Raw genomic sequence first — 26,968 nt, 5'->3', positions numbered from 1 at the left:
AACTCATGTTTTTTCAATGGAAAAGAAGCTAAAAATTTATTCCTAAATCAAGGAGCTGAGTTCTCAGCCTCTGAGCATTAACAAGATGCTAGTTTTAAACATGAGACAATACAATATGATAACATATGATATTGAAGCACAGGAAAAATCCAGCAGTGAGTACAACAAAGTGGAGAACAGGAGTGGGACAAAGAATAATCAAAAAATATTTAGAAGTTCTTAGAAGCATAGATCCTTTGCTATGGAAAGGTAGAGGGTATAATTTGTTGTGTTTCTGCTGACGTGATGAAGAGGGGTCTTCATTCATTCTTTATACAACTTGCCACCTACCTAATTGAAAACAAAACAAAATAAAAAATATTTTAAAAAAAGTGATAATAACAACAACAACAACAACCACCGAGCAAAAGAGACAAATATAGGAGTTGGCTGGATGACCATGCCCAGAGAGTTACCATCAATGGTTCAATGTCCAAGTGGTAACCAGTAATGAATGGTTTCCCTCAAGGGCCTGTACTGGGACCAACACCATTTAATACCTTCGTCAATGTGTCATTGATACCGGGATTGAGTGCACCCTCAGCAAGTTCACAGATGACATTAAGTGGAAGTTGATATGCTTGAGGGAATCAGAGTTGTCATCCAGAGGGACCTGGACAGACTCAAAGAGTGGGCCCATGTGAACCCTGCAGCCACCAGGATCAGTACAAACTGGAGGATGAATGGCTTGAGAGCAGCCCTGTGGTAAAGGAATTTGGGATACTGGTGGATGAAAAATTGTATGTCACTCAGCTGTGCGTACTCACAGTCCGAACAGCCAACCATATCCTGGGCTACATCAAAAGCCCAGTCTGGCCAGCAGGTCAAGGGAAGTGATTCTGCCCCTTTGCTCTGCTCTCACATGACCCTGCTGATCCCACCTGGAGTACTGTGTCCATCTCTGGACATGTTAAAGCAGATCCAGAGGAGTGTCACAAAAAATTGTCAGAGGGTTGGTATGAAGACAGACTGAGAGAACAACCCCATCTTCAGAAGGGAGAAGAGAAACCTCTGGGGAGACCTTCTTGAGGTCTTTCAGTATACAAGAGGACTTTTAAGAAAAACAGAGACGTTTTACCAAGGCCTCCAGTGACAGGACAAGAGGCACTGGTTTTAAACGGATACAAGGTAGCTTTAGATTAAAGGATGAAATTTGTTATCGTAAGGGTAGCGAGACAGTGGGACAGGTTGCCCAGAAAAGCTCTGGATGTCCCATCCCTGGAAGTGTTCAAGGCTAGGTTGGACAGGGCTTTAAAAAATCTGGTCTAGTGAAAGATGTTGCTGTCCATGGCAGGGGGGTTGGAACTAGATGATCTTTAAAGGTTCTTTCTGGCCTAAACCATCTTGTGATTCTATGATTGTGATCCAGTAAAATACACATCCACTCCCTCTGGAATCCTTGGAACAGGTCCAAAAATATAATTGAGATTGTGTTCATACTTGCCCTCAACTCTGCCAGGTCACTTTTCAAATACGTCTCCCTGTCCTGCTTTTAAAGGGACAAGTGCTGAGGCTTCCCCTGCTCTCACTGGGTACATCTTTCAGTCATATGAGAAACTTACTAATAAAAAGTATTTTCTGGCAGTTAGTTCAACTTCTCCCATTTGTTCAGATTTATCCCACAATTCTTTGTAAATTTTTGTAAATATTTGTTTAGATTTATCCTCTGTATCACTTCAAAAAACCTGCTTGTTATTTTCACTGCAGGCATAAGTCCCTTTTTAATGGTTACAGAAAACTACGATATATCTCATATTTCCCTTCTTTACTTTCTACAGAATTTGTCCTTAAGTCTCATCTTTTTCATGTGTTTAAAGAGTATTTTGAGAAGGAATTTCTCTGCTAGATAGCATTGATTTTATCTGAGTTCTGGAAAAACAGGAATAGAAAACTCATCTCTTGTGATTTTTCAAACTAGGCTGCACAGAGCCTGGCAGATCACACACAGGAAAACCATAGGTCTGAGGATAGATCCAGCCTGCATCCACTGATCCTTGACTAGTGAGTAAGCTCAGCCTTCAAGTGGCACACTAGCTTACCTTGGTTCTCCACAACAGACTGCTCACCAAAGCTGCATAGATCAGGGCTTTGCCACAGAGAATGAGGTAAGTGAGCTTCACAGAATTTCCATACCGCAAGTACGAGTCTGCAAAGCAAGCATCATTTATGTATTGAATTGTCATCATCACGAGATACTAGATCTAATGTAGTTTTAATCAAATATGAACCCTTGAAATCTTTAGCTAAGTGACATAACGGAAGTAGAGCCAAATGAATGTTTCTGTTGACACCAGATAGCAGGTGATGGGAAAGAACATAGCGATCCAAAGAACCAAAAGAGAAAGCAAACCTAGGAAAGAACAGAGATTGGTTTTATGCTAAGAAAGTACTGTGTTGCCACTCCTACTGAAAAACTAGGCTGTTCATCTGAATCCCCTCTAAGGAAGACAAAATAAGCTGAATCACAAGATACGGATTTTTTTTCTCTCATTACTGTCAGTGGCCTTATGAGTGCTGCTGACATATCAGCAGAGTTTTACACAGCCCAGAATACCATGGTATCTAGAAGTTTATTCTTGTAGATTTTTCACTCTTAAGGAGTTGCAGTGGTATTGAGATACCACCTCAATGTTGGTTCAGCCTTAAGATTCCTGAAACATTAAAGAAGTTAGTTAAAAATAGGAGTGAGTAAATACGTATACATAAAGGAAAGAAATGTAATCTGTAATCTGGATGTCCTCCCTATATAACTCCAGTTTGGAGAGGGATGTGACTTGCCATCAGAAGTATGTTGAATTTTATATAGGAAATATTCAGAATTTTGGATTCTCAATCTTCATGTCATAATTGCTTGGATAAGTAGGAATCATTTCTTTCATGGCTGAGCAAGAATCTTCCCAACAGAAGGCGGTGTTAAGGACAGGAGGAGATGATAAAGAGCAAATTACACTGTACAGGAAGGTTCCAGTATTTCTCCTGTGTTTTCAAAAGGGAACCATAAGGAAGAGCTAAAACCCAACACCATTGCTACATACAGTATGCACAAACAACTCTCTCAAAGCCTTTTCTTCCTTTTTTCTTTTTTTTTAATCTAACATACAAATCACTTAGATGAGAAAGCAGAAGCTATTCATGCAGTAGAAATCTTACACACCTTGTACTTAGTGTCAGTAAAACTGGAATTCAAATACGTACAGATATTTGCCTGTGAGAAGACACACATACCTTCTGTAACTGCACAGCCTGAAAGACAAAAATAAACTGAAAGTCATGTTTCTTTTCAAATCAAACAGACCATAAATTTTAGAAATTTCAGTTGACAAAACACTGCCTAATTCATTATAATTCATTAATTCAATAAATTCATTATACTATAATATATATTTTATTATACTATATGTTTTACTATACTACTGAGATTTCTCAGTGAAAAGCTGAAGAAACTATAAATGTATAATGCTAATGTAGATAGAGAGGCCCAGGAATATGAAGAGACATATGTTAATACCTGCATATTTAAATATATATTTTGCCATAACAACACCCTGGATAGAAGTTTTACAAAGATGTGTTTCATATCATAGCACACACACTTTTGATTTTTGATTTCTAGTTTGTACAGCATGGTGATACACATTTTTTACTCACCAGCATCACCAGATATAACTTTGTGTATGGATTCCTCTTTTCCATTCTGAAAAAAATTGGCAACGCACTCAAAATTATTCAAAGGGTTGAACCATTCCCAGGCTGGGATCCTCAGTCGGCTGGTCAGCGAGTAGGTGCTCCCATTCTGTGTGGAGAATTCGTCTGTCCCTACTCCTTTTGTCCTTTTAACATCATTTACCATCCAGACCAGAGTCAGGTGGTCAGGGTAGAAACCAGAGGCCAGGCACACCAGTGTGGCCTTGTTCTTCTGTTGGATTTCCTGCTTTGATGGGAAAAAGATGGCCACAGATGGAGGTATGATTTCCTTATCCTTCTCTGAAACAGAAAGCAATATGGCCCAGAGCCTCCATTACTCCATTTGATCAGAAACTCCTTAAAATTGTACTGTGTTTGTGTTATGTTACTCCTGATATACCTGGCCTTTTAACAACTGTCTATTAGAGAACTAATATCTATTAGATATTGGACACTGGGAAACTGAAAACATTTGTTTTCCTTTAATACACAGAAATATAAAAGGTCTGGCTACAGAAATGCATAAGTATTTGAATTTCTAGTATTACCTCTGTCAGAAGAATAAGAGAGTTGGAAAGAAGTTGAGGAAAGAGGTGGGCAGAAAAGTACCCAGTTATGTTGTAAGGCCTGTATTTGTAGTATTGTATTAATAGATAAGGGAGTCTGTTCTAAGGCACAAGCATCTTCAAGGGACTGAGCTACATTCCTGAAGATGTAGCTAAGACATGATGGTCATTGCAGTGTTCAGAATTATACTGTCATGTGGTACCCTACTTGGACCCCCTAGGTGACTTGAAAGGAAAGAGCTAATCTTTCTCACTGTCTGAAGTGAACGTTTGAGGTAGGTAATATGAATCAGCCTGGGACAAGTTTTGCTTTGGGTCTTAACTTGTCATGCTGTTTTAAGACTAATAAATATCTCTTCATGCAATTTTTTGTTTAGGTTATCCTAGGTATGAGAAGCCCTCATCCTAGACTACACATCTTCACAAAATGATGCCAGATTCTATACACTACAAACCAAAAGTTGTCTCCCGTCCTATAGTGTTTAATACCTACATGTAAGGCTAATGGGAACAGATTTTAGTCAAAAGGATGTACAAGGCAGCAATGAGAAGTTACTCAGAAGCTAGCCACTGACGCTAAAAGCCATTTTTCCCCCAATATACTGAGTAGAATGCCTTTTTTACTCGTCTAGTATGATAAACCAAACAGGTCTGCAGAATGCTTGTGGAAACAGAAAGGCAGAGCCAAAGAGAAAACTATTGCTGTTCTTTCAGTGTGAAGGCACCCTGAATTGTAGATGTCCTTCCTGATCTTTCTCTCCTTTGTAGAGTAAGAGAGTTAGTAGAATTAGCAGAAATTTATATCTTCATAGATCTCGACTCCTAAGCACCAGTGTTTGCTTTCTAACGTTAGCCTTAATTGTACCTAGATATTAATAGAGATAATTCCCTAGAAGATTTGGCACTGCTCTGCTTTGCTTTCAGTGGATATGAGGTTGATCACTTTTACTGCCTCCATTTAGCACTTGGCTTTATAACTTTTCTTCCTATCCTAGAAGTATCTCCGACAAGTTTATTGACTCATAGCCTAAATGGCTAACGAGTGAAGAGATGGAAACAACAGGAGGACAGAAAAGAAAAAATTAGAGAGATTGAACAGACCAATAAAAGACAAAGAGGAAAGTAGGTGAAAAAGACAGAGAGAAAGAATGATAAAACTACTGGAAAGACAAAGAAAGCCAGAAAATGAGCATGTTTTACATGGAATAAGGAGACTCGTAAAAGCAAGAACAAAAGCAACCAGGAAAAAGTGTTATCAACAGCCCATTGTGTTCTCATCTTCCACACTGTTCATGGTAGACACTGGCACAAAGCTTAATCACTTCCATGCATAAACTCATGCATTCTCAGTCACACAGTTTTCATCCACCTAAGAGAAAAAGTACTGCAGTTCCTCCATTCCCATCATGGCAAGGTCAGTTTCATAATTCCTTGTTCTCTTTCACTCCTACTCTCATTTTAAAATCATCTGTGTATCTGCTGCATATCATTAATACAAGGGAAATTTTCAAGTGTCCTCCACATTGAGTACTTGGGTTAATCACAGCTACTTACCTATAACTCTGAGCACAGTGCCAGCTCCAAAGGTAAGTAGCCCAGTTACACGGCTGCACACAGTCAGGCTGTAACTCTCAGTGCTGTTATGCTTTTCCTGTCAGACACCTAGTTCCTTGAAATGCTACTGTTTAAAGGAACAGGTACCAGCGTGTATTTCTACAGTTTGCTATCAGATGGGAAAGGTTACTTTGCCCTGTGATTCCAAAATACCTTGATATAGATGATGATAAATTCTTTCCTGGGAGGGGAGAAGGCAGAGACAGCAAATCTGGAAAAGGAGAAGGAAGAGAGGAGAAAAGTGTCCTGAGAGAATCAGAAGCCGTGAAAAGGACTGTTAGCAGATGCCGGTGTCCCAAAGCAATGTTAGGCAGCCTGCCAACCATCTATGGAGAGGCAAGCAAAGTGCCGGCAATGTTACTCTTTCCCTGCCTAATTCAGCACACAGGAGAATCCAGACTCTACCTCTGAAACATTGCTTTGGATTGTTACATAGATAAACTGCAAAAACCTGTAGACCGAAGAAGTATTTTTCATTCTCAACCTCTCTAATGTTTTCTTGGAGAATGGCAGGAAACAGAATTATTTATTCCTTTGATGCTCCCAGAAATGAAAGACAAAGGCTACAGACACAAAGATCTCAAAATTTATGCCTGCAAATCCTACATGTCCATAATAGTGTACCTCATTTTAATAAGCAACCAATAAAGCATTAATCCTGTTCTCATGGTCGTATGAAAAATTATTACAGATCATTATTCTGCTTTTAATTAAGACCGCTCTTGTACCCTAAACCAGTATCACATATATCACAGAGATCTGACTTCTGACTTACCCATGACTGTGAGTTTTGTCCCACTGCCAAAGTACAGTCTTTCATTATTCACACTGTTTTGCAGCTGCAGAAAAACCTCTCCTCTACTCTCAGTCCTCTTAGACAAACCTGCGGACTAACTCTCCCCTCACGTGGTACGAGCAAAAGAAGAAACACAAAGTACAACAATCTATGGTCCCTAAAAACAAAGGTCTGTAAGGGAACACCACCACATCTGAGAGTTTAACCAGCTGAGATCAATATCAGAAATACTGCATCCAGAGTCCTTTTGCTTTGGGCTTCGGTGAATCAGTTATCGACACTTTCACCATTTCTTTAGAGGATATTTACCCCTTTAACTAGGTGTAATATTAAAAAATGTTTTCCATATGCAGAAAGAATAATTTGCTTATTCTAAACTAAACAGCCTTATTTCCTTAATTTCCTCATTTTTTTCAACATCACGAATACCCTTCATTTGTAAAATAAATGCCTTTTTTCTTCACTTGCAAAATACTTTTAATATTTAGCACAGGATCCTGGTCCACACTCCCAATTGTAGCAACTCCTAAACATGCCTCCCTTTCTCCTTCCCAGGAAAGAAGTCTCTGCTTTTATTCTTTCTGTTCTCTTAGTGGTGATTATTCAAGTTAGCTGCATAATTGTCTATGGTCAATGAGGGATCGGTGTATTCATTTTCATCAGTTCAGGCACCTCAGATACACATTGGATTTTGAAAAATGATCTGATCACTGAGTTTTTTCCTATGGAAACTGAATTTTATCACTTGTAATCAATTTATTCTGTAGTAGCACAATGTGGTACAAAAGTCTCCAGGAGCAGTACAGTGAGAAGAAGAGATCACCATCAGCTATCAGTCTTAGAAGCAACCTTGTTTTCCTCTGGATTGGAGAATCCAAATCCATAAATGTGGCCCAGAAAGAAACATTCCCCGAGAGCTCCTTCTATTTGAAATGAAACATATATTCTGTTTCTGTGGTTTTCAGTGGCTGTTTATCATCTATTCTGAAATAGAAAGACCGTTGTCCTTAATGATCTTTTATCATCACCCTGATGAGCCTGTTTAGTGGAAAGAAACTTGCTGTGCTGTGGAGAGTTACTTTCTATGACAACAAGGAATTAAACAGCTGCAGAGAGCTCTTAGTATTGCTTATTATAAAGTCAAGTATTTATTTGTGCCTTCTGTTTTATCAACCAGAAATGCTAGAACATTTGTTTTTCACAGTTATCTGAGATAACACATGCTTTAATTTACCCTGAAAAGATCCAAAGTAATTTAAACTTGTATAGTCTTGATTTTGTTTTCTAGGACTGTTCAAAGTGTAACTGTAAGTCAGTTCTTTCTAGACAGACAGATAGCTTTTCACTGACTTTTCCTTAGTCATCTGTAGCCCCAGGAGAACTAGCATTACAGATAATAGTTATACTTTTGGGGAAATAAAGATTTTTGCATATGTCGATTTATTAAGGCAATTTTTTTTATGATATGCACACATTTTTTAACCCATTCCTTATCCTAATTCTTTATATTCTTTATATTCTTTTTATTCACTGACATGCAATAATTTAGTTATCCAAAATGAAACTTGTGTCCTTACCTAGAGTACTAAACTTAGTCTCTTCTCCAAAGTAGACTGGTTTACCAGCATATCAGGAGCACACCAGTTTAATAATGAAAGGGAGAACAATGATGAAGTGAAGTTCTCTAAAGAGAAGTGAATTGAAAGAGAAACCAAAAATTTCTTACCTATTACTGTAAGTTTTGTGCCATCGCCAAAAATCATATTACCGTAATTCACAGTGACAAACTGTTGTATCATAAGCTAAGAAAAGGGAAGCACTGCAGTTGAGTTACTATAAGCAGAAACTTAAGCGATCACTCGTGTATTTGGAATTCCAAAGGTCACTTAATCTCTGGTTGAAAGGATTTGATGGAAAATTAAGAAATTGAAAGAGAAAACAAAAATTTCTTACCTATTACTGTAAGTTTTGTGCCATCGCCGAAAAACAATTTATTAGCATTCACAGTGACAAAGTGCTGTATCATAAGCTAAGAAAAGGGATGCACTGCAGTTGACTCACTATAAGCAGAAGCTTAAGCATCATTACTTTATTTGAAATCCCAAAGGTCACTCAATTTCTGTCTGAAGAGGTTTGACAGAAAACCATCTTGAAATCTACTGTATAATCTGTAGCATTCATAAAAGCATTTGCCAGAGTTTTTTGATACCTATTGTCTACATTTCTCCTCAAGTTGTGTTTTGCAACCTTTCTCAGATCTCCATGTTATGCCATTGATATTCCTGCTATTCTCATTTTGCAGATCTCAAAAACATGCAGATGTACCCAAAGGCTGTCATTGACTAGAAACAGAATTCCTCTACAACCAGAGCTCCCTCACTCTCCATTTTGTACTCTGAGCATTATGAAGGCTTCCTTTCTGTGTCTTGTGGAGTTAATAATCAAATAATACTTGTTTTGTGGTTTTCATAGTCAAATGTAGGTGGTTTGCCTTTGGCACTGAACTAAAGCAAATACATTTGTTTTCCCTTCCATGACAGGCCAGTCATCTTGAAGAGACTTTCAGGATCCCATTCAATTTTCTCATATGTTAAAATAATCCACAGAAGGGGAGTCCAGAATAATCAGTTGACTGGTCTCAGACAAACCGTTCATACCCATTAGGAAGAACTGATGTGAGACAGTGTGGAGAAGGATTAGAGAAAACCTTTGTTCTCACAGGCATTGAGTCAGTCAGTGGACACCGGAGGCTTATTTAAGAGAGAAAACTCCAATACACTTCATATAGCGTCTTTGCTACATGACAGAATTCCTTCTCTAGCACTTGCATCACATTAATAAAGAACCATTTTGTCGTCTATTGCAAACATTGGTGCATCAGAAATAAGTACTAATTTCTGCTTTGCATACTCTGAAAAGCTTTAGGTGCACCTGCAGTCAATTTGGTTTGCTGAAAATTATTTCAATATCTCGGAATTTCTTAGCTTGCTTCCCAGAGAGGGCAGTCTCAGTTCTCACATGATGAAAGTCCTAGCATACTAGGTCTGTCAAGAAAAACCAAGGCAGAATATGCCCGCTCTGCTGCAGAATTCTCTGCAGCTGCCTCAACACGCTCTTCCACAAGGCTTATGTTCATATAGGTTTTTGTAAAGCCCTCTTGGGGAATGTATCATCGTGTACCCCTGTCCCCACAATGATACAACCTCGTACAAAAATAATCCCACCCATGACTCCACCCTCCCATTTTTGTCAATCAGTCACCATGAAAGATTGCCATAACAACCTGTGCTGGTTTTCACCGAGGTGGAGTTAAATTTTTTTATGGTGGCTAGTGCGGGGTTGTGTTTTGGATTTGTGCCGGAAGCACTGTTGATAAGACGGAAATGTTTTTGTTGTTGCTGAGCAGTGCAAACACAAAATTCAAGTCCTTTTCTGCTTCTTATATTGCCAGTCTGTCAAGGAGGCTGGGAGTACATGGGAAGTTGGGAGGAGAGACAGTGGGGACAGCTGACTCCAGCTGATCCAAGGGATATTCCATATCATAGGGTGTCATGCTGAGTATATAAAGTGAGGTGGGGGAAGAAGAAGAAGGAAGAGGGGGATGATTGGAGTGATGGCCTTTGTTGTCCCAAGTCATGGTTATGCATGGTGGAGTCCTGCTGTCCTGGGAATGACTGAACACCTCCTTATCCATGGGAAGTGGTGAATGAATGCCTTCTTTTGTTTCCCTTGTGTGCACGGCTTTTGCTTTACCTATTAAACTGCCTTTATCTCAATCCACGAATTTTTTACTTCTACTCCTCCAATTCTCTTCCTGGTCCTGATGGTGGGGGAGTGAGCAACCAGCTGTGTGGTGCTTAGTTGCTGGCTGGGGTTAAACCATGACAGAACCACAGGCCACATCCTTCCTTTGCCACTGCTGTTTCTGTGTGATAGTCCAATTACCTCTTAGTGTAACCTTTATCCCTGAATTTAAAATCCCAACCTTTTTCTTACACTCAAAAAGGTAATACTTTATTTTCTTTTATTGATTTGTTTTAAATGCAGTTATTTTTCACTTGGTAACATCATGACAATGTTCATGCTGCTTTCCTTTCCACTCTTGCTCTTTTCTTGCCCCGGGGGGACAAAGAGGCTTCAAGCCCACAATAACTGGTTTGCAATGAGAGTGGTTTGCTTACAAACACCAGGCTGGTGTTTTTGTTTGAAGCCTGGTCTTGACTGAGAGCATCCTCTGTGGTCTGTGCTGCACTTGTCACAGCTGCTCTGAAAGGGAGAGAACTAGGATGCTGAGCTCTTAAACTTGTGTTCCTCTGATTCCCTTACACAGGAAACAGAAGCACAAGCTTCTCCCAGGGCTTGTAATTCTTCCTCTGAAAAGGCTTTGTCTGGGTGTGAGTGAGCCTTAATTTTGCAGACTGTCTGAAGGGTGTGGGAACTGATGGTGATAGTTAACCGGCTACTTTTGTCTCCCTCCCTAACACATAAATGGCCCAATCTTCTCACGAAAAACGTTAACACATAGTTGCAGTAAACGTTGTTCATATTGCTCTTTCATAGCTTCACTTGAGTCTCTCTGGTATAAGAATAGACTGTAAAGCCTATTTACAGGACACAATCATTCAAAACAAGATTATTCTACTAGGAAAATCACAAATTATTTTCTGATCTTTTCAGATATTACAGAAAAACCCATAACTTCTGATACAGCCTGTTCAGCTGGGAACAGTTGTCATGTCCCAGGGAAAGGAACAAAAAACATAGACTAAGCTGAAACATTTAGGACCAAGACATAGGACTATGGAAGGCAAGGTATTGGACTAGTCATCTTGGAATGCACCTAGGTTATTCTCTCTTCTATCACAGGAAAATGGTTGCTTAAGTCACTAATTATGGAAGTGACAAAGGTATTTGTCTGTTTATGTTGAATTCTTTTAAAAAATATATTTAGGATTGTATTTGTCTGTCACTACCTAAATAATAACACTAATAGTGGGATATTATTTGCCTGCCTTGCTCTTAGTCTGCCTCTGATCTCAACACTATTTATTCAGAGTCTAAACCCATTGTATTAAAATTAATTTAAGATTATTTGTCTTCATGTCCAGTCTACTGCTCCATTAGTGTCCTCACTGTCACTAACAGACTCTATCTCATACGTGTCCCTGATTTAAAAAGAAGGAAATCACCTGTCTATTAGCTTTGAAGTAGTATGTGGTGCTAACAGCTCCTCAGGTCATGTTCATTAGGCAATTTCCAAGGCATGCCAGCAGAGACCAGCCTTGTCCCACTTTAATGTTCCTCTGTAACCTTCCAAAAGCAAAGGTCTTTCAGGCCATAAATTCAAATGAGTGAGAGTGAGGAAAGAAAGGAAAGACAGTTCCTTGATTTTCATTTTCATGTCTTTCATAAGAAGCTCGTGGGCCATGCTGTGTAAGGCTTCAGACAAGGAAAGACAAGAATATGTAAGAAAGAGACATCTAGGGAGATACTTTCTAACAATTTTTCATTTTAGTGGGAGAATTTCACAAGAACACAGTGATTGCATCACTTACACCAGTCTTCAATTCTTTAGAGTTTACAGAAGCAGTAGCTTACAAAGAAGCAGGCCCTACTACAGAGACTACCGGAGATTTACAGACTTCTTTTAGAGACACTAGGAAGATTTTCATAAACAGTCAGGGCTTTTGACCACAAACCCCTAAAGTTAAGCAATGGCCTTTCTTCAGGACATGTCTGCACTGAGAATATAAGATGGTGAAAGAAGGGATCTGATTAATAGTCTGAATAAATATGATTACAGAGAGTGGGATGAGGAGGAAAGTAGATGTTTCACAAGAAACTTATTAGAATAGCTGCTTTTTGTGCAGAGCCACTTCAAGCTGATAAAAGAAGTACTGCATAGGAGCAAATTGTACCTTAGAGCTGGAAGAGGGAACTGTGACCGCAGAACTTCAAGATAGCAATGAACACAGATCTTTGTGGTTTTCTGCTACTGCCTGGAAGTTGCACAGCTGTGACCAGTCAATAGCCAGCTCATTAAACTGCTGTATGTTGAAGGTCACTGATAAATTTGTTATGCCAAGGCCTTAAAACTGCATTTGCCATGCTAAATTAAAAGCGCTCAAGAGTTGAGAAAGGGATCCTTCCTTTGTTACATTACAAGAGTCGAAAAAGTTGGTTTGCAGTGCTTATGAAAAAGGTCTGAGCTAAGACTATAACATGGTTTTCAGGAACTGGTAGTTCAGTAAAAGAGTATTTTAAAAAAGGATCTAAAAGAAAAATCACCCTAAAGTCACCACCATAGTGTTTATATTCCTTCATGATTCCAGCATGAACTATTTTCCAAAAAACTTTCACAGGGCATTTGAATCACCAGTAATAATTTCAGACAGCAATAGCATGAATATGTTTCATACTTGTGTAAAGATGATCTCTACAAAAAGATCAGAGGCTGAAGAGGATAAGGAGCTCAGTTTGTTTCTGCTGTGTGACAGACAATGTGTTCTCAGTGCTTCTTTGCTGTATGTCTGCAGCCTGATATGAACAGTGAGGAGATGGTGGACCTGAGGGTGCTCTAAGGAGCAGACAAGTGCTCCCTGGGAGCAAGGAAACGTGTGTTACATTTGCTGAGCAGCTCCTGAAGTCAGAAGAATATTGACTGCAAGGGTGTGCACGGGGTGGTATATGAAGCTGAGGCTTTCAGAAATGTTTTTGGAGGACTGGAGTAAGTCTGGTATGCAACTAGATTTAACCTCTTCAGAGCCTCCTCTGTGTGTAGGGTGAGACTACAACGAGCATGAGTTTCTGTCATGGGTCTGGATTTTCTTAGCCGAGAACAGGTTACGTGCTTTCAGAGCGGAGCCTGGAAGCAAAGTAACATTTCAGTAGCATGGTTGATCAGGAGACTAGGATCCTGGCATGAAGTTGAGAGATCCATCCTGGCAGTACAAAAGTCTCCTAGCAGTGCTGGTGAAATGGAGCATGAGGCTCTTTTACAGGATGTGCTCAGATCTGATTCCAGCTCCTTGCTTTCACCAACTCTTATCGTCTCTCTTTTTTTTTTTTTTTTTTTTTTGCTATAATCACACAGTGTGTTTCACTTCAGCATACTCAGCTTTGCCATATCAATGAGCAGCACAGAACATTGGCTACCTGTGTTGGTTAAATGCTCGATATGCAATGCCCTCCACAGGAGCATATGAGACAACTGGATTTTCATCAATGGTATGCGGATGTCAAAGCCACAGCCTAAAAACAGAAACCTAAAGCACACAAGTGTATAGCCATACTTCCTTAAAAATACCTTTTGCTCTTTCATGTGCCGTTTCCCTTCCTTTGAAGAAGAGGTAAGTTCCAGGTTATGCAATAAAAACAGGAGCATGGACAGGGAGTGACAGGTAAGGGAACCCTAATAAAACTCTGCCTTCAGTTTTCCCAGGTCCATTACAGAAGAGCAACTAGCTCATCAAAAGTTTGTCTCTGCAAGCAATGGAGAGAGAAGCATAATGGGAGGAAATTTCTGCCTTCAGCTGTTCCTCTCAAGAGGAGCACCACGTGATGGCAGCTTTCTGTGGTTTCTTTTCTCTGCCAATGAGGTTTTGCCATGAACAGATGCCTTGGTCCAGCTCAGAACTGTATGCAAGGAAGGGAGGGATCCTGCACTTAAGCAGTTTGTGAAGCAGGTGAATAAAATGCTGCAGTGCACACTGTTGCTTTTAAAGATGCCAAAGGGCTGTCCCACAGTGAGAGGTATGCTTGGTCCCCTGGGTACGTTTTCCCCCACTGGCACCACTGACATCCTCCTATGTCCATAATTAGGGGCTTGGCTCTCCTCCCACATCAGTCAATTTCTGTTTGGGTACCTCAGTTCTGTGTGCATCATCAGTATGTGGAAGAACTTTGAATTCTCCCTCTCCTTTGTACTCTTTCCCTTGTGCTATGGTGGTATCTGTGAGGAACTATTGGCTCAGAACATGAATGTGCTACTGCAGCACTAATTTTAAGAAATACATACCACCTTTCACTAACCACATCAGCAGTGCCTCAATTCTTAATGTTGATCTATAGGTTTATATTTCTGAAGGCTTCTTGTCTTTGAAGCTAAAGGCTACTGCACTGTTTTGTCTCTCTCCCCTCCAAAGTGTTCTGGGTCTATTTCTCCAACATCTTCCTTGTCTTTTTTTCTGCTCTTCCTCTGCCCCTCTCCTAACTGCCTCACATTTTTCAGAGACTCCATCGCTCTCTCAGTCAGGGTGGGGATTTTATCTTAGTGCTCAACCTTCTCTCTGTACCGTGTGATCACTCGCGGCACAGAAATACGTGGCTACGTCCTTGGATGTCACATTCTTGATTGTCATCACAGTGTAAGTATACTTTCTGCTTATCTCAAACTTGGTCTCACTATAACCGTCCTCATAAAATTTCTCCCTCAATGAAGTAGTACTGACTATTAACTTCAGACCGTTTCTTGGAGGCTGCTGGTACCAGAACATAAAGGCAAGGTCACTGTTTTTCTGGTTGCAGGAGATGTTCACAGTGTCTCCAGCTCTGAAAGATTTCTTCTGGCTGCTGTGCAATGAAGATGTATCGGATCACAATACCTGTATTAGTGAGAGAGAAAAAGACAAAGTGAGGAGTAGGAGTACAGACGGTAACTAAAAGGGTCCTTTACCTAACAACAGCCCGGCATGGCCTGGATGAGGGCTGTGCTGCAGGTGGATCTGTTGTCTCTTACCAGGTAAAAGAGCAACCAAAACAGTCAGCATGGCCCTTCAGCTGTCCCAGAAAAAAGTGTTCCTGCTCTCTGTGAGCTTTGAGTTAAGAGAGACTGATACTCCTCCCCTTCCTCTGATTTTTCTGTCAGCCTTGGGCAGAGAAGAGAGAAAGGACTGTCCAACTTTCATACTTTATTTGGTAAATTATTAAAAGCAAAGCTAAGTATTCATGTGACTCTTAAGTTTTGCTTTAGTGTTTTCACAAGAAATCAGTGTTTTACACACAGATTTAATTCCAATGATCTTTAGTAATCCTTCACACTTTATTGATATCTCCCCTCCCATACTTACCTGAAGCTCTAGAGAGATTTATATCTTCCCTTTACCTCTATTTAATTGTAGAAGAGGCATGTTCTCTCTGTGATCCTGGCAGTACTGTACTTTTTTGGGGCCTAAGGTTGAGTTCCTAGCACCACATGAGGATTCAGAGCAGTGTGAATCTCAAAAATTTGGTAGTGAATGTTCCCTGTCTCACTTTTTTAATCCTGCTTTTTTAAGGTGTTAACAGAAATTGCCCAAGAAGCTATAGCTTCTTCCCAGATGGGAAAGAAAATACATTTTATATCATGTATGAAAGTTTTGTATGATCTCTAGTATCACCGACACTTAGCATCTGTGAAGCAGGGGTTCAACCATTGCTCCTGTGCAGTCCCTGCCAGTTCTTGCCACTGTGGGTTTTCTCAGGATAAATTACCTGTGCTCCAGTGAGTCTGAGCCCTGTGCTGGATATATTACAGTTTCAGTGATTTTTTCAAGGAATTGTAGACCATATAGATTTGTTTTTAATTACCTGCTATATCTTTTACATTTTTCTTTTAATGTTTATGCTGTTTTCAGAGTCAGTACATCAGTTAGCAGATGAAGATTTTTACTTAGAATAACTTTTTTGTCTCAGGAAACAACAGGTGATTGCAGACTCTCCAAAAGAAGAAAGTATTTGGAGGATACAACTCAGGACCTCTAGTGTGTGTCTCTGGGATTGCCTAACGTTGCTGCTTTCTGAAGAGCAGCAAGATTGACAGCCCTTTTTTTTTCATTTCCAAACATTTAATTCTTTCAGTCTATTTTCTTTTAAGATTAAAGAAGAAACAAGGGAAAACAAAATGTACCAAGATAAAGGCAAGTATGTTCAGACTTCCCAAGTAAGACGGAGAACTCCTGTATTTGAGGAAGAATAAACGCAGGGAAATAGAGAAATACAGTTATGAAAGGGGTCACACAGGTAAGCAGGATGCTGGTGAATATGCTTGTCTGGCTATGCTTTGTACCTACTTAGCTCAGCGTATCCACGTCTTATTAAGTCCCATTTCTAAGTATTTACTTGAGGGTGGGACTGTCTATTACCACAGGTACCAGCAACTGGAGAGACCAGAGTGAGTGAACTTAAGCACCAGAAGCTGGATTAGGGCCACTGACCACTAAGAGGTACCATTTGTTCATCATACTGGCAGCAGGGGTGAGGGACAGTGTGTGAGTGTGTGATCACTAGTGAACACGAAGCCAGACAATCTGCAAAGTAAGTGAGGCGACCTGGGTTCCAGGTGTATGTCTCTAATGGCAAGAGCAGTGGCAGGTGGAGCAGGGGAGTCCCAGGCATCTCCTGGAGAGGGGGTTGTGTGGGAGGTTTGTGTGTGCATGTGTATACCAGCAACTGCAGGACTTGTGGGCTCATGGGTCCAGGTGCTGGCACATGTGGCGACTGGGATCCAGGGGCATCTACTGGACTTAATGTCCAAATATGGAAACCTATGGAAAGTTTGCACATTGTACATACGTATACGTCTATTTCCTGCTACTGAATCCTTACCTAGAACCCTTATTTCCCACTATACACCCCAGCCAGAGGGGGATGAAAGATAAGATGATTAGTGCTGATTCTGTTTGTGGGTGGGGTGAGTGTATCTCTGTTGATCTGTGTGTTCAGCTTTGTGTACATGTATATGCTTTGTATATATGTGTGTCTACTCAGGATACATTCTCAGCCTTGCTACTGGCTGGGCCAGGGGACATGGAGCCATGGCAGCCTCCTCTCAGGCCACCATATTCAGCCCAGCCTACCAGTGAACCTCATCTCCTCCTTAATGGAAAAAGAGATCATAGAATAGATGTGACAATGAGGAAAGGGCAGAGGTACCCTGACTGCATGGAAGAGAACCAAAGGAACAAGGAAAAGATTTCTACTGAAGGGTGTTTAATATAAACTGGAAACAGTAAGTACTGGCTTAGTGGGGATCTGTGCTGGATTTGGAAACTAGCGTCATGGAACAGACCATCAAGTAAAGGCTGGCTCTCCTGTTCCAAATGATAGAGAAAAATGCCTGTTGCAATACAAGGAAGACAGTGGCAACCCATTTTCAGAGATACATATAGGCTTAGTGCTTATGGCCAGGACTAGGACTATATCTGGGTCAATGGTGACTATGAGCATCAGATGTCTCTTTAGTCATAGCGGATTTAAGGCATCTCAGGCCAGTTTCTTTCAGTAGCCTCTACCAGTACAGAAAGTTTCTCCAGGGCCAACTCTTTGCAGACAATTCTGAGAGAAATCTTTCCTCTTCAGGCTTGTCATCACAGATCCCTTGCCCAGCCAGACCCATGCTGTTCCTTTCCCACCTCTCATCCCCAACCAATCCATTCTAATTCCATTTCTAATGGAAGCAGCTGTGTCTGCTTGCTTGGTGCAAGTTCCTCTTCCTCATCCATTCTATTTCACTGTGTCAGCTTTGCTGGTTACCGCTTCTAAACTTCTTCCCAAGTTTTTCAGACCTTCTGACTTTTCACCTCACCACCTTTACACTTTTCCTGGTTCTTCTTTGCCTTCCTTTTTGTTTCCCAAACTTTCCATCCTGCATTCTTACAGCAAAGAGGCAGCTTCTAGGTTTGGAGATGGTAAAATTGCCCAATAGTGGCCCAGTTCACACAAGCTTGGGGTACGCAGACCATTCAGGGAAGGGTCTTCATGCTGCTCTCTTACAGATCATGTACTGGGTAAAATGGATTTAAGAAATACTTTCAAATCTAATCTCCCCCATCTGCTATGTCCTTTCTGGGCACTTCCTTTCTGATCCAGCCATTTGCCGAAAATTCCTGGGACACAGTCTGTTTCCTGCCTCAAAGGTGCATGCTTTATGTCCACATTTGGCTCCATGTGGAGAACCCCGTTCTTATGATTTTCCTACCTTCTTCCCAGTACCATGCTCTCTTCTTACTTTGATGTTCCCTCAGTGCCTTTGGTCACAGTCATCTAGTACCCTTTCCTAGTTGTGAGCTTAGACACTCTGAAAGAAGTCATAACTTCCCTTCTTCGCAGCCCAAAAAATTAGTAAAAACCAGAATTACTGCAGGGTAGCGAAGAAAGTAGCGATGACATGAAGGCGATGCAGAAATAGACACTGTTGGACACTGTTACAGCAGAATGTAAGAAACCAAATTTAAGGTATCTGTAGGTATTTGTTGAAAGTAGTAGAACAGTGGTCTCCAAATATGTTTCATTGTGCACTCCATCAATAAAATATTTTTAAACAAGCACCACCAGTACATGTATATTTCGTAGTTGATAGTTATATACAGATAACATTAAAGTTCTAATGCACCCTTCCCACACTTCAGTGCATCATCTTGCTCACCCGCAGGGGTGCATGCTACCTACTTTGAAGACTCCTGCATAGGAACATTGTAAGCCAGCAGCCTTTCTCTGAATATCAATTACAGATGTAAAGACTAGAAGATGCACAGAGTTTCACCACTCTCCTGTCCCCCAGCAACTGAGGAGCTGATGTTCCTAGGTCTCAGGTGTGCCTTTCCAGAAGCACCTCACAGGCACAGGACATTTGGGAAGAGAGAGAACCAATGGTGCCTCCATCACCAAGCTCTGTGAGATGTAAAAGGACTAATCTCAGAAGCTCCTCTGATTTCTGTTCACAGGAAGCTTTATCTCTGTCAGCCCATGGTCTCACCAGGTTTCTCTTTCCAGGGATCTTTCATCAGCCTGGACAAATGGATTTCCTTTATTGGAGTCCAGTGTTGACACAGCTGACTGAAATACTTGAAGTAGGAAGATGGAGTTCTAGAAATGCAAACTGCTGTTGCTTGTCCATTGATAATACCTAGTACAGCTGCCCTCAATTCACCAGTCCTCCTCCTTCCTGTGCCCCTGAAGCCACCAGCTTTCTGTGGCAGCATCACTGCATGAACCAAGAGATTCATTTGCAGCAGCAGATGTACAACCTTGAGTGTATTCTTTCGAAGACCCTATAAAAAACTTACAATATGGAATGTTTAGTAGTGTATCTGATTACAGCCTGTCTTAATGCCAATGACATGTTTAGGATAAAGAAATTATAAATCCACAGGGAGATCAGATTATACATTCTTGTAGACTAGAAATTGTTCTTGTTTTGCTTAGCTATGATGGCATTGGATAGCTTTGGTAATTTTTCCACAAATAGGGCTATTATGGACCTTTTGCTTTACCACGGAAAGCTTCTAATCCTTACTTCTTCCCCAAAATAAAACATGCTTCTAAGAAAGCTAGGCAGTGATACCAGTTTAAAGGTCAACAAAATCCATGCAGCCCCTTAGAAAAGTCGCTGGCCTTGGACATGTGCTTTAGCCTCAAGGAAAACTTCATCTGGACAGTGCCACTTTGGGTGTCAGTCCTCCAGGGCTCTCAAAACATGGATCATGGAATGGAGTAGAGAGAGTATTCCTATCTAGTCTCTCCTCCTATTCAAGCATCTCAAAAAATGTGGCTTCTGTTTAATGTCTCTTGAGAGTATCCCACGTCTTTCAGGAGCTAACATGATGAAGTTGGCACCTGTCTGGAAAATGAAAAGGATTTTTCATCAAATGCATTAAGCTTTAGCAAACTTTGCATCATGACAGAAATCCTCCACCTACCCAAGAAGGATTTCAGAAGATCTCGCTACTTGTGTTCCCAGTATTATTTTTCATATACATTACATTCATAAACATCAGCATGACCCTGAAATTCTTCTGTGGCAAAAATGAGCCTCTGTAGAACACTGCAAAGATGAATAAAAAGCAGGCCTTGGTACTTTGGCAGGTATTTTCTTAGAGATTAGGAGAGAGAAATTAGGAAAGGGAGACGGTGACCATTCTCACATTTGAAGTATATAACTTGGGAAGTGGTGGACGACACAAAATACTTTTCGTCATACTCCCTTTGGAAATTACTTGTGAGGATTTTTATTTAGGAAATCACTGTTTTCTATAGGGCAAAACACACAGACACTATTCAAGGAAAGGGATAAACTTAACAAAGTTAACCAGTGGTTTGTTGGCTTTCCCCCATCTCCCCAAATAAATGCCTTGTATCTTTCTGCCCACTACCTACAATATTCAGCTTCTGGTGAAAAAATGCATTTCTACGAAAGACATCATCAGCACAGAGGAATCTCAAAGGGGTTTGAGACTTCTTCTCAACAGGTGCTGAGTTTAAGAATGAGGCAGACAAACAACTAGGCATCTGCCAAAGCCAAAATGGATTTTTAAATTGAAGGCTGCCCTCTGGAATAATTTAAAATAGCTCTCTGTCTTCAGAGAGGTTTATGATTAACAGATCTATTATTTGTACTTTCTACTAGGGCCTGTTAATGCCCACGTTTGGATCTTCAAATTTTCCACTGTGTATTTTTGTCTGGAGAAAACCTTGGACTAGAGATAAGGCCATATCCAAAAATGTATTTCTAGCAGCTCCTGCTTCCAGTCAGCCTGTCTGGGCTTGAGGCTGAATCAAGACCATGAAGTGCCTGCTCTTTCTCGCCTTTGTTGGGGCGGCTGGTGAGTATATTTTTTACTTGTATTTCTGTAATGTAAAAGGAAGCTGATTATCTGAGCTAAATGGCAAGGTAGCCTGTTGTGGGAAAGCCACACCTCGTTTCAACTTGCAGAAGTTTCAAGGCAGAGTCCTGCAACTTCTGTCTTCTGTCCGCAATTGCTTGTGTCAAAACATGGGGAATGAACACCTTCATAGGGGTTCCTGACCCAGCAACACAGGAACGTGTCCATAGCTCAAGAAAAAGACTCCCTCTCTCTTAAGAAACACACAGATAACAGTTCTGGCCCAGGAAGCCCTAAAGCAGCTGTAAAATTTTTGACTCTAGGCGGGCGCTTGATCCAAGGAAATGGCACCACGGACTTGTTTTGTGCTTTTGTGTTCAGTCCACACTTGACCATTTCTGCAGACAGGATCCTGGGGAAGACACACCTTTCCTCCGATCCATCAAGCAAATTTCTATGTTCTTCTGTTCACTCAGGGAGTAGCTGGACATGCTTTAGTTGTGGACTTGGGAGACACCAGACTAAGCCTGATCACCTTATTGGAGGGTGCCGCAAGTGAATGTCCATTGCACTTGCTCACCACTGCTACCCCGAGTTTTATAGAAGCGCAACCTACAAGTGCGGTGCACAAGGTACCTTAGGCCAGGTGTTGACATGTGGCACTTCTTATCTCCCAGTTGCCTTCCCCACCATCGCTGAGGATGATGACGACAAGATCGTGGGAGGCTACACCTGTGCAGAGAACTCTGTTCCCTATCAGGTGTCCCTGAATTCCGGATATCACTTCTGTGGAGGTTCCCTCATCAGCAGCCAGTGGGTCCTGTCAGCTGCTCACTGCTACAAATAGTGAGTGGAAAAATTTACATTCTTCTCCAACTGACTTCTGTCTTCCAGCTCACTTCTAGCAGGAATTCGGAGGTATGAGATACAAATAGGGAAGTGGCCCTGTTCTGACCTGAGACAGCCAAGGGATGGGTGGCTCCTTCAGGAAGGTGGGCTGAGGCACCCAAAGGGGTTTTTTCCTTCTGCAAATGTTTCTGTCAACGCAGAGCACTTTCTGAAATGACAATGGAATAATTGATAAAAAGTTACAGGCTATGATTTCTTGTCCATTGCGTGAATCCAGCTAAAGCAGGGTCACTGCAGAATAGGAAGAGGAATGAGGTCAGGCTGATGGCGGTTTGCCTTTTCCAGACTGTTTCTATAATCACTGCAATATATTCCACCGCCATCTATACATAACCCTACAGAAATCCACCACCCCTACTGGCAGTGGGTAAAGATCTCCGTGTGGATTCCCTCGGCTTATGCAGGACAAGAAAGATAACCCACCCAAAAGAGCTACTGGGGCAGCGATGTTGAAGCAAGGGCATCAAGTGACAGAGAGGTTTCTCTCAAGCTGTATAAGGGTAGCAGAAAAGTACATGCCGTGCCTTCTCTTTTTTGCAGTCGCATCCAAGTGCAGCTCGGGAAACATAACCTGGCCCTGACAGAATCAACACAGCAGTTTATTAACTCGGCTAAAGTCATCCGCCACTCTGGCTACAGCGCCTATACCCTGAACAATGACATCATGCTCATCAAGCTTGCCACCCCAGCCCAGCTCAACAAATCTGTCCAAACGGTTGCTCTGCCCAGCAGCTGTGTGGCCGCCGGCACCACTTGCCTGATCTCCGGCTGGGGCAACACACTCAGCAGTGGCAGTGAGTACTCTGGGGGAACGTACAGACCCCTGGGGGCCTGGGAGACTCTCAAAGACCTCACCATTAACTCCCAACAGGGCAGGGTAAAGCACAGAGAAGTGCTGTGCAACAGGGCTTTTGGAGTGATGGGTCAGGGAAGGACAGTAACTGTTTGACTGCAGTGATGCCAAGCCTTTGCAAGGTCCTTCCTCTCATTCTGTGTTATGAACACGGGATCACTGAAGCCACCCATGCACTGTTTACCAGCACGTTCACAGAGCCATTAATTTCATGGCCCCGTGCTCTCAGCTGGGCCATGCCAAGCACTAGCAATGTAACTACTGTCAACAGAGTTGTCAGTTCTCTGAGAACAAGGGTAAAGTCTGGGATTGTGGATCTACAATTCCTCCTAGACACCTTCTCTCTCTTACATCAGTGGATAGTGACTGATATCTAATCCACTGATGACATCTAAACCTGCACCAGAGGAGAGGATCGTTGTCCCGAGGCTCAGGCTGCTTCCACCGTATGTGCCACAAGAGTGGCTCCACACTTGCCAACTGATGATTTTCTAGGTACCAGAGAAATTAAGGTGGCTGTAGTGTAGAATGGTGGGCCCATAGGTAGAGTCTGTTCCATCTAAACAGAAGGAATCCATGCTGTGGTTACTGTTCAGATGAAGAAGGACAACTGCTGGAATAGGATATCCAGTGACTACTTGCCTGTTAAAAAACAACTACTCTGGGCCATGAAAGGAACTCAGTGATGTCATCAACCATCTCTCCTTGTTTTCTTGTAGGTAACTATCCAGATGAACTGCAGTGCCTGCAGGCTCCGGTGCTCTCTGCCACTAACTGCAAGAACGCCTACCCTGGTCAGATTACAGACAACATGATATGTGTAGGATTCCTGGAGGGAGGAAAAGATTCCTGCCAGGTAAATCCTCTGCCTCTCCTGTCCCATTTGCTTCTCTCCTGCCTTTTCCCAGCCAAAGAGGCCTTCATGTCACACAATCAGCTCTACTCCCTGCCCTGGCACATCTGAATTTTTGAATGACAGCAGAGGTTTAGGGCACGCATATCCTAAGCATCTGACAAGGATGACATCCAACAAAACCAGGCAGCTTCTTCATCCTTAGCTGTGGTGCCCCTGAAGCTCAAGTCAGGCATGCTAGCATCAAGGGAAGAGTGCTCATCAGAAATGTACAACTACATTCTACCTTTGCAGAATTTCTGTGTAGAGTAAGCCTGATAGAGGTTCCTGAAATGTCAGGGATTTCAGGGATCTCTGGCTCATTGCTCAGGCTGATGCCATTTGCTGACTATCCATATCCTTTGTGTGCACAGGGAGATTCCGGCGGTCCCGTGGTCTGCAACGGAGAGCTCCAGGGCATTGTTTCCTGGGGCATTGGATGTGCCCAGAAAGGCTACCCTGGAGTTTACACCAAGGTTTGCAATTACGTCTCCTGGATCCAATCCACTATCGCTGCCAACTGAGACCCTCTCGCTCAATGTGACCTGCTTTTTCTCATCATCCTTTCCTCTCTTTTGGGTCTGGACATACAAACACCATGAAAATTAATAAAGACTTTCAGGCACCCCTACTTTGTGCACTGTTTCTCTGGGAACTTCCCTCGACTGAGATAAGGAGGACAGAGGCAGTGAACGTCACTCTGGGCAAAGTAGTTAATAGCTGTAGTGCCTCTCAAGTGCTAGCATCTTGGAACACTTTGCAGACACATCTTTAAGAGTCAGTTACTTGCAGGCATTCTGAGCAGAACAGCTCTTCTGTCCTTTTGGAAAAGAAAAGGAAGAGCCCATATTCCCACAGCTCTTGAAGTCATTCTGAAATTCATCCTCCAACTCTGCCTTTTCCCCTCCTTCCACTGAAAACACAATGAGCTGCAGCATGGCATCCTTTCTTTGAGCCTGCTTATACCAGGGCAGGGAGGAATGGGAGAGGGAACAGGGTGATGTTTTGTGAGGAGGTCAGCAGGAGGCAGGGCATTGAAGCAGAGACTTTGGACCTCCCATATGAAAGAAGTGGTCCTTGCCAGGAGACTGATTGGGTTGTCTCATTCTGTGCTTGCCGAGCCCCAGAACGAGGCCTTGCCATCCCACATCACAAGAAGGAAAGAAGTTCAGGAGAGAGGAAGATGGGAAGTGAGGAGGGAAGGCAGGAAAGCAGCAAGAGGGAAGGACTCAAGGTCAGGAGGGAAGGAGGAAGACATGCCAGAAAAGGAAGAAGGCAAGGAAAAAGGCAGGGGAGAAAGAAGGAAAAAAGGCAGAAATCTAGGAAAGAAGGAAAGCTAAAAGCAAGAGTGGAAAGGAAGAGTGCAGGAGGGCAGGAAGAAAGGCTCAGGGAGTGATGCTAGCCATGAGTTTCTGCTGCAGCCTGGGGCTCTTTCCCTACAGTCCCATGCTCTGTCCCCACACACTGTGAAGACTTGGCCTACATCACATACATCAGAGTGCTCAGGTCACAGGGTTGTGGTGGGACTTGGGGACCCTGGTTCGCAGCAGCGTGCGCATTCCCTGGAGACCATGGGACCAGGACCAGACGCCTAGTCCTTCCAGCTGGCTGAAGAAAAGGCTGTGTGAACTCTTCCACATTGTGCTTCCCCAGGAGTTTGTGTAGCAGACTGAAAGGAAGAAAAAATGGATGAGGATGAAGGAACTAGGAGAGGAACAGTTGTGAGAGGACAGAGAAGAAAGGTTGGCAGGACAGACAGAAACACCTTCAGGGAAAAGCGTGACAAGCAGTCTGTGAATGACAGAGAAATGAGGTGAGGCAGGGAATACAAGAAGAAAGGAGAGTCAAAAAGTGATTCAGAGATGGGAAGGAAGAGGAAAGAAGTTAGAGACCTCGTAGAAGACAGAGAGACAATACCACTCCTTTCCTAAAGAGTTGGATGGCAAGTGAAGAAAATGGGTTACTGTCAAATACAGGGCTCCCTGTGCACTAGTGCCAGATCCCTGTTTCCATGCAAAGGTTTGTGCTATGTTGCTCCAGCTATTGAGTCACTGTGAATCTTTCTCAGCACAGAAATATGTGCCTGAGTCATTGAGTAGGGCATGATCTATCTTCATAGATAAACGTTTGTTCTTAGTCCCATTACTCTGGATGTGATTTAGGAATTCCTTCTCAATATCTGCTTTGCTACCTTCCACTGAGTATACAACCAACTGCAGAGAGGCATCCTTCCCAGTGGGCAACTTGTACCAGTACATGGTACTGACTCCACTCAACGTCCCGGAGCAGTTCAGAATCACAGGGTCTCCCACTTGGATGACTGTATCTGGTGATTGCTGAACAGCCCCGCCTGGAAAGAGAAGGAAAAATGTGGGCAGTGAAATGCCTTGAAGAGGACACAAAAATACATCCTTGAAGTATGTCATGGGATGCAGTGGTGTCTGGGTGTAAGAAAGCTGTGGGGCAATGCCGTTTCTCTGAAAAAGATAGGAGAAAACAAACAAACTAACAAACAAACAAACCAGCTTCAAAACCAAATGCATCTGTTTGAAAATAATGGCTTCAGGACTCTCAGTTGAAGCATTAAAATGGGACAGAAAAAAAAAATTGTGGGCCTACAAATTTTCGTTTAGAGGTAGTGGAAAAGTTCACCTGTTCATTGCCCATCCTCCGCCTGGACGCCTTGGTGAAAGGACACTGCCAGCAACTGGGCACGCACGCTGAAGCAGCAGCAGTGGCTCCAGTGCAGATGTTCAAGAGGAAGGGAAGCTCACTTACCCAGAGGAGCCAGGATGGCCACAAGGAACCAGTGGAAATCCATTGAAAAAGGCCACCTCCTTCCAGCAACCTGCCCCTGGTGACAGCACAGACACAGAGCTGTGTACAGAGGAAAGGCTGAGAGGAAGAGATACATGTCTTTGTGGGTGGGCAGGGGAGTGGGAGGGAGTCAGAAGTGTGAGAAGGCAGTTGTCTGCCTGGGAACAGTGGGAATCACACCTGCACGCAGTCATGAGGTGCATGTACTCTGCTCCACTG

The 26,968-nt window shown here is 42.3% G+C and overlaps 2 protein-coding genes across 2 annotated transcripts; one reads left to right on the top strand and one right to left on the bottom strand.

Annotated features, from left to right (window-relative positions):
* Positions 1 to 8: 8 nt before the first annotated feature.
* On the bottom strand, positions 9 to 26,968 carry LOC116782910 (M1-specific T cell receptor beta chain-like). Its single transcript, XM_032679993.1, has 8 exons — positions 26,711 to 26,968; positions 25,991 to 26,282; positions 25,794 to 25,800; positions 6,679 to 6,721; positions 3,688 to 4,023; positions 3,265 to 3,282; positions 2,079 to 2,185; positions 9 to 330 (listed from the first exon to the last, which is right to left on the bottom strand). Exons 1-8 carry the CDS (start codon positions 26,844 to 26,846, stop codon positions 304 to 306), a joined length of 966 nt encoding a protein of 321 aa, XP_032535884.1. The 5' UTR covers positions 26,847 to 26,968; the 3' UTR covers positions 9 to 303.
* On the top strand, positions 19,441 to 24,549 carry PRSS2 (serine protease 2). Its single transcript, XM_032679995.1, has 5 exons — positions 19,441 to 21,278; positions 21,956 to 22,124; positions 22,728 to 22,981; positions 23,760 to 23,896; positions 24,307 to 24,549. The coding sequence occupies exons 1-5, from the start codon at positions 21,239 to 21,241 to the stop codon at positions 24,454 to 24,456; spliced, it is 750 nt and encodes a 249-aa protein (XP_032535886.1). The 5' UTR covers positions 19,441 to 21,238; the 3' UTR covers positions 24,457 to 24,549.

The sequence above is a fragment of the Chiroxiphia lanceolata genome, chromosome 2 (genome assembly GCF_009829145.1).
Source record: "Chiroxiphia lanceolata isolate bChiLan1 chromosome 2, bChiLan1.pri, whole genome shotgun sequence".
In the NCBI taxonomy this organism is placed as follows: Eukaryota; Metazoa; Chordata; class Aves; order Passeriformes; family Pipridae; genus Chiroxiphia; species Chiroxiphia lanceolata.
Note: the sequence above shows the minus strand (reverse complement) of the source record. Positions and strands in the feature narration are given on the sequence as shown.